The 12,838-nt window shown below is 38.2% G+C and overlaps 1 protein-coding gene across 1 annotated transcript in view; it reads right to left on the bottom strand.

The window, feature by feature from the left end:
• LOC137293900 (uncharacterized) overlaps nucleotides 1–12,838 on the bottom strand; it is a 111,070-nt gene that overhangs the window by 27,988 nt on the left and 70,244 nt on the right. Inside the window, exons 25-27 of the mRNA XM_067824703.1 lie at nucleotides 10,172–10,284; nucleotides 9,260–9,381; nucleotides 281–593 (exon numbers count right to left, since the gene is read on the bottom strand). Coding sequence (XP_067680804.1) covers nucleotides 281–593; nucleotides 9,260–9,381; nucleotides 10,172–10,284 — 548 coding nt within the window. The remainder of the gene's footprint in view (nucleotides 1–280; nucleotides 594–9,259; nucleotides 9,382–10,171; nucleotides 10,285–12,838) is intronic.

Raw genomic sequence — 12,838 nt, 5'->3', positions numbered from 1 at the left:
GATCCCGTTACAACATTTGATTTTTTTCTGATCAGAAAGCTGTATTACTCCACGGCATGTGAACCCAGTGGTTCATATATAACTCAAACATTTTCCTAACATGGAGGATCACTGTTTGACTATACGTTGAATGTTGCCACTAAATAAACATGTTATATTTTTTCAGTTAACTGCTACAAATAATACTGTTCTCTTTTTCTTTTGACACCCACCTTTGCGCTTATACAAAACTAGCCTAAGAGGTCGGCACCAAGCAATGATGTTGTAATATGATACACACCTCCATTGTGTCCCATGCATTGTCTTCTTTCTCTTCATCTTTGTCTTTATTTTTCTTATCATTTACTTCATCGCTCTGTCCATCCGGTGATCTTCTTTCTGCCAACATTGGTGTCTTGGAGCCAGACCTCTTTTCATCCTTGGACTTATCCGACTTTGATTTAACTTTGTTCCCCTTCGTATTTTTAGCATTCTCCTTTGTATTGGGGCCATTGTTTAGGTAAACGCTTTTCTTCTCAGATTTGTCAGGCTTTTCATCAGCTTTCTTCTTCTCGTGTTTAGCCTTTGCTTTGTCATCTTCTGATGGGTCACTGCTGTAATTAGTTAAAGGTCAAGGTTACATGTCATGCTATTTATTATGAAATACAGCTTGTTGCCAGAAAAATTCCGTGACTTGAATCCGATAATTGGTCTTCGGATCTTATCAAATTTGTACGGGTTGTGAATTATCCAATAACTAATCACCGGACCAGTGCTTCCTACCGGAATTTCTGACATGTGGAACGTGCGACGGGAAAAAAGTCTTTTAATTGGTTTCTACATAAATGGGAACATGACAATCTGAAAGAGGAAAACTCTTAAATTACACAAATCAGTATTGTTTATAACTTAATAACAGAACACAAAACTGTCTTGTCTGTTATTATTATATGGGTATATCATATAGCGATATAGTCCATGTCAAGTACATGCAAAGCGCTTTGTTTTTTCTCTCGATCACTGGATTTAAAGCTCAAAGGCACGTCGTATTTTCAATCTCAACTCCCTTGGGATAATACAACTCGTGCAGCCACTAGCCAAGTCAGTGTGGCTTTCCCACTGATGCGAGTCAAACGTGTATTGCAATGGGTATATTGTAGACAGGACAGGTTCAAACCCCCTAAGAAAACATATTCAGCAGATTTTGTTTGTGCAGCACTAGTATTACAATTTGTATTCTAATCACAAACAGTAACCTCAGTTAAGCAGCTCTGGACTTTCGTAAGGACATAATAATCCTAATCTACGCGGACTACCTATCTTTGATTAGATCTTTTGAGTTTAAGCCTACAATGTTGTGTTTTTAATGAGCTCACAATAATTCAGTATGGCCGCATTTCAAATTGCACCGTAATTCCACCCATAAGTCACAGCTCCCTTTCTGCAGCTTTCGGAACACGACATCAATAAACCTCCATCTCCAGAGACTACATCACCAGTTGCACCACCCACGTAATGTCGGAAGCAGTAATGTCAGGGGGTTTATTCTCCGTATGGCCACCACGCCGCACAATATCACGTTGTAATAAAATATTGAGCAGCGACAGGGTCGACCATACCAGCCACAAATGAAACAATTCATATAAATAAAAGCGTGCAGTTGTCTCACTTGCAATGTCTCTATTATTGAGTGACGGTGTCGGCAGACACTACATGGAGGGCTGGGGAATGTTAGTTCCACCAATCCTTGTTCTGTGAAATATTGTTTGACTTCGTTGTTTTACGCCACGCGTCAAAGTCAAATGATTATTACATATGCTGTTTTCAAAATGTTTTGGTTTACGTTTTCAACGCATTATTCGCTAAATGGCTGCTACTTGACAGCAGCCTGTAATCTGGACCAAACAATATGGTGATTAATATCAAGAGCAACACCCCACGAGTCGGCATACGAGGACAGGCAGTTGGCCAAACCACCGCGTTTGACAAGCCATAGACTGTGCGTGCCTATCCTAGCATAAGAGTGAGAGTATTTCAGAAATATTGCGGATGGGAGAGGAGGAGGAGGATAAGCTAAAGTAGCCAAGCTAAAGGGGATTTAGGATTCCTTCGTCTTTTTCATGGTTTCCTTATTGACACATTGGAATATCGAGAATTTTTAAAATACTGAGAACAAAACCCACTGCAGCCACTCTCATCTGGATAACAAACATTTCAGCAGTCACAAAGATGATGATGTACATTGTGCGGTTGATTACAGTCAACATTAACGTTAAACAGGACCACTGTCCGAAACTTCATCGGCTGTTTTTGTTGTTGTTGTTGTTTTTGTGTTGTTTTTTTTTGGTTACACGTTTAACGCATCTATCGTATATGATGACACAAACAGAAAACAATGCCGAACATCAACCAAGTCAGCGAACTGTGACAACACCCTTCCTCCGTCGCTACAAACATTACGTTCCAAAGGTCCTGTTAACTTAACACATAGTTTCAGACTTGATATAGTCAGTGTGCACATATGCTTTTGGCCAAAGAGCTAACCCACCTGAGAGTATGATGTTTGGTAACGATAAACTGGGATTTTGTGGGGTTTTTTTATCAGAACGTAACAAGGCTTCGAATCCATGACAAGCAAGCACGTCAAAGGGAAGTAACCCAGCGCGGCGAACCACGGTGCTGTAAGACACAATACTACTCAACTTCGCAAAGGGTCATGTCGTTTAGAAGAGATTACCATTGTTGGGTAGTATAATGTCAGTATACATACATGTCAAATGATACCCATACTATATGACCTACTAATGTACAAATAATAGAGATTTTGAATGTATCAAAAAGATAAGAAGTGAAAAGAATCTCCAGTCGGCTTGAAGTTGTGATTTCTTTGAGTGGCAGTTTAGAAGTGGGGAAGTACAATATAGAACAAGGTTAATGGATAGCAACTTCTCATATTTGTGAGAGCGACGTTTCGGTACACATTTTTGTCCTCTTCCAGTTGATCACAATCCAAATCTAATCCAAATCTAATCCGAACCAAAGTGTTCAAATCAAAACGCATTGCATCGATATCGCATAACACACAACATGTGTAGAAAACCTCCTCTTTGAGCTGATTACACAGTATGCACCGCCAATGTCTAATTGCAACTTGACGAAGATGGTAAAATAATTCAATTTTCGAGAAAAGACCACTCTCGATCTCCTTGCATATTCCCCCGACGTCATGTTGGGATATAAATCGCATTTAGCCATGCCAGGGTGCAGTATATAACTTCTAATTACAGACATTGCCATGCCAGAATGATGGCCCAATCCGCTCACGCTATGCCTCATGTCGCCTTACTTGTCGACAAAGTCGTAAGCCCAACGTCTCCTAGTCATCACTCACGTCGCGCTCACCACATATTGTCTTTCCCGCCCCCATTCGATGCGTAAATGAATTCATATTTAAAGTTCCCTCTTCTTATATTCTAGCCAGAAATAATCATATTTAGTTATGTTCCTTCTGCCATCGTGGTAAGGCATCTTCTCTCTGGGGGCTCCATAATTGCAACCTGACACTGTGTGCAGCGTTGGAAGAGCGTAGTTATTGACATGGGAAAAAATACAGGGTCATTAAAAGTCAAATAAAAACATATTCATGTCTGCAAATTGTTCCCACGTTCAACATTGAGGTTCAGAACATATAATTTTGACACGATTTTTACATGCACGGGTTTCGGTCTTTTTTCGTTCAGGCTATAAATTTTGCCTAAGAGAATATATATATTATACCAAATCAGTAGTTGTATTGTACAAATCTGGAGGACACCTCAAATGTAACGCTTTAATGGATCAATTTCCACACTTTGATTTGTGTAACAGAGAACTGGAGAGATGGAGAATTGACATGCTTTTGCATGTGTTTATGACTGGCGCCGACAACACCGAGATACGCCTACCTTTCCGCAAACACCTGCTGTCGTTACTAAAGCCCTAAACACATGGTCCGCATCTCAGAATGTACTTCGATACGCAGTTCTTATGCTCGTGGAAAGGGTTTGTTTCTTTTTAATTATATTAGCCGCTGTGGTCATCTGCTGTTGTGCTGATCATAAATCTTGAGTGAATCTGGGCCACTCTTGTCTTCAAATCTTCGTACATAGAATTCTGGTCACAGAGGTAGCACACACCGCAGCTCAGCCCCTAATAGCGCCTTGGCGACTGAGGTTTACTTTAGGACTACGGCCACTTTTGAGGGGAGATAGCCCTCACAGGAAAAGATCGAAAAAGATGTCTTAAGTTTCACAACCACTAACGTCTGATGTCCTGGAGGGGGGTAACTATCATTGCGAAAACATAAGCTCGGGCTTACTCATGACTGTTGCTAAAACGGTTGGGCAAGCCCCCAAAACTATCTAAATATAAAGTTCTGCAAACCTATCGGGCTTACACGACAAAAATGGCTAGCTGTCATGAAACACGCTTTAACAAAACATTGTGTGACGTCTACTTCCAGAGACAAAAACTAATTGTTTTCAGCACAGATTGAAAATATAATCCGCCAAAAACAAAAGTCCTCAACAAACCTTCACAGGAATCGACTTTCCATCAACGCACCGGTGTAAACCATTTGAACGAGATTCTTCTATAAAGGGGTTCTGTTTGAAAGAAAACGCTTGGTGACCTGGCTAATGTGCGGATAACCAATATCTCATTACAAAGATATTCAGACAAGGCGAGAGTTGGCGTTCCGAGCCTACACATTTATTACAACTGATACCAATCAGCCACTGCACAGTTCCTATCGTATATCATGGGAGATTCTTCTGAAGAGAGCATATTGCAAGAGGATCAGAATTTCTTCATCTGAACATCTGAAGCCAACATTTGTGCCAACGAGTGAACGCATTGGTTATTTATGTATCATGTAATTGTATATAGTACAGGCAGAGGCGGATAGAGAATTGTATAAAGGGCCGTTGTTCAAATTTTAAATTCTTAGGTAACCTTTTAATAACAAAGATGTTGGTTGTTGGTTGATGAGGGCTGAGCGAATCCACCAATGTCATAACATGCATCCCCTTTGACACACACTACTGAGCAATGTTGCAATCTAACCCGACCCTTTCAAACACTTTGTATTAGTAATGTAGGGATGAGTCCACTAACATTGCATATGTTGGGGGCGGGGTGGCGAGGCATGAGGCTGTTTTTCTAATCCCAACTAACGCTGGCCAATAGCGCTAGTCCACAAAGTGTGAAGCCCAATTGTGTGTCCGCCGCTGTGATATTGCTGAAATGTTGCTAAAAGTGCCGTAAAACTACACTCACTCACTCACTCACTCAGCAACGCTAGCCAACTGAAACACTGATACTTTAACTTGAATGCCCCACTCATACACAGTAAACGGACACTGAGCCCGCTAGCCTACTGAAACACCATGCGATACTTTAACTTGAATGCCCCACTCATACACAGTAAACGGACACTGAGCCCGCTAGCCTACTGAAACACCATGCGATACTTTAACTTGAATGCCCCACTCATACACAGTAAACGGACACTGAGCCCGCTAGCCAACTGAAACACCATGCGATACTTTAACTTGAATGCCCCACTCATACACAGTAAACGGACACTGAGCCCGCTAGCCCATGATTCTTTTAATGTCGAGCATCAGGCAAGGTAACATAAAGTATGGTTAGACGTGGTCGGGAATCGAACCACCCACACAGCCCAAAGCCGCTAATGTCAGATCTGTCGAAAGAACCACGTGGGCGGTCCAGAAGCGAACACAGTGTATTATTCAGTGATTAATTTCAGCTTAACATCTCGTTTCTGTATTCTTGGGATAGATTTCGACACATGACAAAAGGTAAACTCAGCAGCTACTATAAAAACACTTTGCTAGTGAAAAAACACGTTCTAAGTAACGTAGATGTTAAATTTGATGTTTTTCTTGGTTGGTTTTTTTTTTCAATGTACGTCATGATGTGATCCGCGTGGTACTTAATGGTTCAGATTTCAAAAGATAACGAAATGGAAGCATGTGTGTTTATACGGTCGGGCTGATGTTGACATTTCCTTCGTATCACTTCGTATACGTTTACAGAGAACTGGTTTTCGAGACAATACCACGCCCAGATGGAACCATATGTTTTCTTACGGTTCTGCGAATATAGTCGAGAATGGGTGTGTCTCTCATTATAAGAAACTGTTCTGACAGTGTTGCGAGGGCTAATTTTCGAAATTTTCGAGATCCTCCTGCAGACATGATTCAACACTTGATCCACTGCAACATCAAAACTGGAATCTCATCTTTAAGCCATATATAAAATACTCTTGTTTCTCATCACCGCCCTGTCCGAACATTTGACAGAACACTAAGAATTCTTCAACTTTCAAAACAGAATATGTAACTTAGGCTCTCAAAATGTGCATGATTTTTTCACACTTCTAATTTTTTATTTTGAAAACGTGTAAGTTTCCACAAAATCCAGGGGGTGGGGGGTGGGTGGGGGGTGGGGGGTGTTAGGTATAAAGGAAATAAAATAAAATGTAAAAGTAAAATCCACGGGTCCAACACTTATTTTTGAGGAGGAAAAGGTGATGAGAGACCAGAATATTTTTTATGTGGCCTCGCATATGTGCGTAAGTGAGCTATGGACAACTCACGAAATGAAAGATAAAACATGTCGATTATTCACAATATGCGACAAGTTATGCTGAAAGGTAGCCATATAAAAGTAGAACACCTGAACATAGCAATGAGAGAAGTTTTCATGCTATGAGAGATTAGATACGGTAATATGGAAATAGATATCATACCAGGTGATTGCGAAAAAGGTGAGTACATACTTCCTCTGTGCAGTACTCTGCAGTGTTGCTGATTATTCACTCACTCACTCATGTCAAAATAGTCCCTCCATTTATGATGGATCACAGAATGCAACAACAGGAAAACATAGCACAAAGTGTCCACAAACCAACAGTGCATGAAAATGGTTGAGTGGCCATCACTAGGGTGAACTCTAGTGAATACATGTTTGTGATCATTACTTGTGTTCAGTGATACATTCATTCAATATTCTAGACCATGGTGTCCGTTATTCAGATACAGTAATTGAAGAGCACTTTTCTCTATTCATGAATCAGCACTGTGGGCATGGCAGAGACATGACAGATCTGTTACAACACTGTCAAACGTTTTACAGTCTACATTCTGAGCTGAGAAATGCATTTTACTTATGAATGGCACACATGTATTTCATAAAGAACCTGTGCATGTATATTGCACTTGAAGACATTCAACAATTAGGCATACAAAAGACTGAAAAGTTGTATTTTATACAAGGTGTATTATTGTGAATTTTCTGACTACTCACAAACATCAGCATGCAAATAGAAACATTGTTGGGAGTAATTAGAACTTAGGAATATTTGACAGTAAACAGACAAGCAAATTTACAAAACTGAATTCCATATAACAGGAGCAAATGAAAACCAGACTGAATATTTTATTGAAAAAAAACCTAAAATATCACAAAAATGAATTTCTGAAAGTGCCAATGTTCAACATTCCAGAGACGAAGTGAATATTGGTTTGTGTAAAGAATATTCATTTACTTCGTAGCTGTGGTGAAGTGCTCGAGAAAACAACCAAATCAGCTTTGGCTATTTTTGGCATATGGTTTTATGTTTCTTGGCATATTGGGGTTTTTTTTATTTATCCAGAGATGAAAACTTCGGGCTGTACATTTTATGCAACAGCAGCAGTAAGATGACTCCAAGCATTCTTTATGAATATATATGAATACAGTTATACCGTTTACTGATAAGGCATTATTCAAAATATTACCATGTTTTATTATATTTTGGGAAAAACATTGGCACTTCATAGACAAGATCGAACAAAATACTCGCAAAACATGTGAACAAAGATTTAGATATAGATATCTAGGTTAAAACTTTAAAAAAAATTATAAATACAAGAAAAAATTCCAACTCATACACAACTGTGGCTAGATTCACAGATGAGAGCCACCAATATGTTAAAAGCATTCAAACAAAAAATACAAGAGCATTATACATAAATCTTTTTAGAAAACAAAATACTTGTTTCTGTTCCAAGATCAAACCAATTTGAAAGCTATGTTTGGACTTCAATATAAAAAATGGTGTGCATATTATTGGTTGCTGTTTTCCTTTTTCATTGTAGACACAATCATTATAAGAATAGTCCGTCATTGAACAGACAAAGGATTAAGTGTATACTCTGAAACATTGCACTCCTTTTAAGAAGATATCATCATAAAATACTTTTTCTTAATGTTTAGCACTTCTGAATGTCTTTCAATAACTTACTTTTAATTACTGCATCTATGAATTTTAACAGTGATGAAATGATATTTTGGAATGTGGATTCTGACTATTACATAAAATAGTTTTGATAAAATAAGATGCAGAATCTCAGGCTTGCAGGTCCCTCTGTTGATATTGTGCAATGCTCTGCACCTAACATACAAATTCTGACTGAAAACCCAGATTAAATAAGATATAGACTCTATTATGATAATGAAGACCATACACAAAATAAATAACACTAGGATATGATAATAAATATTTGAAATTGTATGATTTTAACATTCAACATCACATCACTAACATTTGATTATTGAAGTGATATAATCTGATGGAAATATAAAACAGTCTATATATTCAGTATATGTATAATTCGCTATGATGTAGTCTTGTGAATATAATGTATTATGCTCATCCTGTTTTGATGAAACCATAGACATTCCTTTGTTTGAATTCCACAATATTCAGTGTCAAACAGTGTCAAGAGTTCATGTGCAACATTACATCTGTGACTTTCAAATGTGCAACATTAACAATATTATCAGGCATATCACATTTTGAAATATAGTGGTGCGCATCTGTGCAAGACAACAAATCACGTTTAAAGGTTATGCTGTCACTCTGGTACAACAAACACTACAACATCAAACATGTCCATGTCCTCCAACTGTCCTCGCAGACTTAACAGGTTGGTACATAAAAACTGTATTACACAGCTCAGTAAACCTTACCTTAGAAATGTGTCCGGTATGAGAGCCAGCACAATATATAAAATACTAGTATACAATCTGACATTAAGGCTGCTAATTCATAACAGTTGCATATTCTGGTTTTCATGACAATGACAATACACAGTTTAGAAGACATGGACAGAAGGTGAGGTGCTCACTGACACAAGGTGGATGTGACATTCAAGATGGCTGCTGGTCTTACTTCTCCCCAAGAATGGACAGCAATGTCCGCTTGTAGTGACCAGAACATTCTGCTTCGACTTTCTCCTTCAGAGTCTTTCCATACAGCTCAGCATACTTTTCTTTAATGTCCACTAGGTCAATCTGTGACACAGTACATGTAAATATAAAAACTGACAAAATCTTATCAACATCATGCTAAAAGCAGAGCCAGTTGTGCACGACCGACTATACATCCAATGAAAGTCATCATCATCATTACAAAGAAAAGTTTAATTATATTTTTTTCAATCACATACGCTTTAGCATCATCATGTTATCAAATTGTTCAAAACAAACTTAGCTTTTGCCTATACATTACAATGACATGAAGTGTTAGGTACATGGTCAATCCTAGGTCTCTTTCCTGTAATGTATGTTTTAGAGATCTGTAACACATATGGAAGGCAGCAGCTGTTTGTCTGTCCAACATATCATAGTAAAGTTATTTGAAAAAAGAAAAAAATTTTTGTGCACAGCCCAGTCTTTCCACATTAATCTATGAAAATAGAACATGTAATACACAAGAATACGATGGCAAACACTGTTGTTTTGACACTGACGGGACCAAAATAAATATCTCATGGCATCTTGGGTCCACTAAACAAGGAATACAGAGGGGTCAGTATCTGACTTTGAGACACTTAATAGTTTGACACAATAGAGTTTGACTGTAAAAGAATAACATAAACGTTCAACTCACTGATGCAGTCAAAAACTGAAAGCATTCGAACTTACATTCAAGAAACCTTAGCTGAATTAAAATTAACAAAAAAGTATACAATGGTCTCCTAAAATTTTAACTATTCACATGTAGGCTAATCTCATCAATGTAGTCAACATGCAGTCTGCTACAGGTCAGCTTAATAACTCCAGAGTAATTATCTCCCCTTACCTCCGACCTTGACACAAGAATCCTAATAAGTTGAGTATCATTAGTGCCAAGCCCCTTGAAACCTTCGTGTAGGCGAGCAGCATAAAACTTGATTGGGTCCTCAAGTGCTTTAGCTGAAAGAAATTTACTCATTTCATTACATTTTTAGATTCTGGCTGATGAAACCGAGCACCTACAAAGTTCTAAGCATGATTGCCTGCCTGCCTGCCCTAGATCATACAAAAGTACTTGGATCATTTCACCATGAATAACAATTTTTTTCTTGGATATTTATCATATGCCAAACATTTCAGCTGTATTCCCGACATAAATTACTTGTGTATTTTATGAACCTAGGACAAATTGCAGTTTGGAGTAAACTGTTCAGATGTCCTGGGTTAATTATTTCAGGGTCTTTTTGAAACAGATTGCCAAGAGGACATCAAGAGATACGAAGATGTTCAGGAAGGAATAGGTGTGTGGCATCCCAAATCTTCCAGGAAACATTTGCACTTTGAGTCTTTGATGGGGGTGTCAATCTGTGTCAATAACATGTAATTCTATTTTTTTTTTATTTACTTAAATATTTAGTAATATTAGACAATATTAGAAGATTATGTCCTTGCTTGTTTCTTTGGATAATATTGTCTTTCTAAAATATTTTCACTTCATGGAATGATGGAATGATTTAACATTTTCTTAACTTCTCCTAACTTGATCTTGAAGGAAATGTTGAAAACTGTACAAAACAATTTTTCACAGAACTGCTTCTTCAGTATATTAAGAAGCACTATTTGAGTTTATTTTTTGGGTGTACTTTTGTAAAATTTAGATTCAACAAAAAACAAGTAAAGAGAAATGATTGGGCTGTTGTGTTACTGAAAATGTACTTCATTTTATTAGCATGATGATACCTCTCCAGGGAGGTCTTTGACAAAGTAAAAACAAACACCTCTTTGTCTCAAGCTGTCAGTTCTAATTTGCCAACACAGATTTGAAAAAATGTGTGACTTTCATTTGGCTGAAGTATACCTCACTGGGTTTTTTCAGTTGTCACTCACTGATGACGTTGCTAGGCAACTACTCCCAGCAGCAATGGAAGTTATGTGTACTGCAGTGTGATCAACAGAAAGTCATAGTTTTCATATCATCAGAAAACGTTCACTACTTGCAATTAAACAAATTGAGGTTATTTGTTAGAATGGCTTTAAGCAGTTGCATGAGGACAACACATAACAATTATTCCATGGAAGCTTGAGTGAGTGATTTATAGGGGCTGGCACAGATTTTTGACAAAGTTGGGGTGCACACTATTGAGAAAAGAGGGGAGCACACTTCATTTTCACCAGTGCTTCAATGGTCATTTAATAAATTTCAGGACAGAAGTGGGATGTGTGCAGCCCTGCCCCACACCTCTGGATCAGTCTATGATATAGCAGGTGTACTTACTGTATGTTCAATGCAAAGATGCAGCAGATCAAGAGTTCACACCAGGCAATTAGTTTGAAACAGAATGCCGAGCATGAAGATTCATGTTATATTTAACATGGTCATTATTCCAATACCATATCTCAGCAGTATTATGCTGTGGAATGTAGGAGTGGGTGACTATACTTTTATGCTGCTTTTAGTCATATTCCAGCAATAACATGGCAGGGACACCAGAAATGGGGTTCACACATTGTACCCATGTGGGGAACTGAACCTAGGTCTTCAGCGTGGTGAGCGGACACTTAATTTTCAGGCTACCCCACAGCAACATGGAATGTGGGAAGAAAGCTGAAATTGATGCAGATGTTACTTGTTTACCACAAATGTTTTACCCAGAAACATCAGTTGATTGCTAACTAACTTGAAATAGACAGGGATCTGAATCGAGCATGAGAGGTGACTGTCCACCCAAGACACAACGGCATTGAGATGACAGGCCAACCTTCCTAACTGCCATTATAAATAATTCATATAAATATTAATTGGAACCATACCATCTACATTAGCAGAGACATTGAACTCAAACTGTTTCAGATGCATAACATGTTAAGCTTGTGATGCAAATAGTTTTCATTCTGTTGCACCCTGCTTCTTGGCAAATACAATCCAGGAAAGATTTATCAAGAATTTCATTTCTGACAAAACTACTTGCTTTATCTACAGTGAGTGAGTGAGTTTAGTTTTACACCACACTCAGCAATATCCCAGCTATATGGCGGCGATCTGTAAATAATTGAGTCTGGACCAGACAATCCAGTGATCAACAACATGAGCATCGATCTGCGTAATTGGGAACCGATGACATGTGTCAACCAAGTCAGCGAGACTGACCACCCGATCCCGTTAGTCGCCTCTTACGACAAGCTGAGTCACCTTTTATGGCAAGCATGGGTTGCTGAAGGCCTATTCTACCCCGGGACCACTTTATCTACAAGTTGATATATTGATATTGAATCAAGAAACAGACATTAACTATCTGATGCTTTATTTGGAACAGTTTCATGGCAATATATTATTTACTACCATTTATTGGCCACAGACATACTTCAAAATAATTATTTCATTTCAAAACAAATTAGAAGTGAATACATTTAAAACAAATATTGGTGGTAAGGTAACTTACTAGTCCCCACATGGATATACAGTATGTGAGTGAAGTCCGTTTCTGGAGTCCACATTCATGATATTGCTAAAATA

This window comes from Haliotis asinina, chromosome 8 (genome assembly GCF_037392515.1).
Source record: "Haliotis asinina isolate JCU_RB_2024 chromosome 8, JCU_Hal_asi_v2, whole genome shotgun sequence".
Classification (NCBI taxonomy): Eukaryota; Metazoa; Mollusca; class Gastropoda; order Lepetellida; family Haliotidae; genus Haliotis; species Haliotis asinina.
This window is presented reverse-complemented; position numbering and strand designations above follow the sequence as displayed.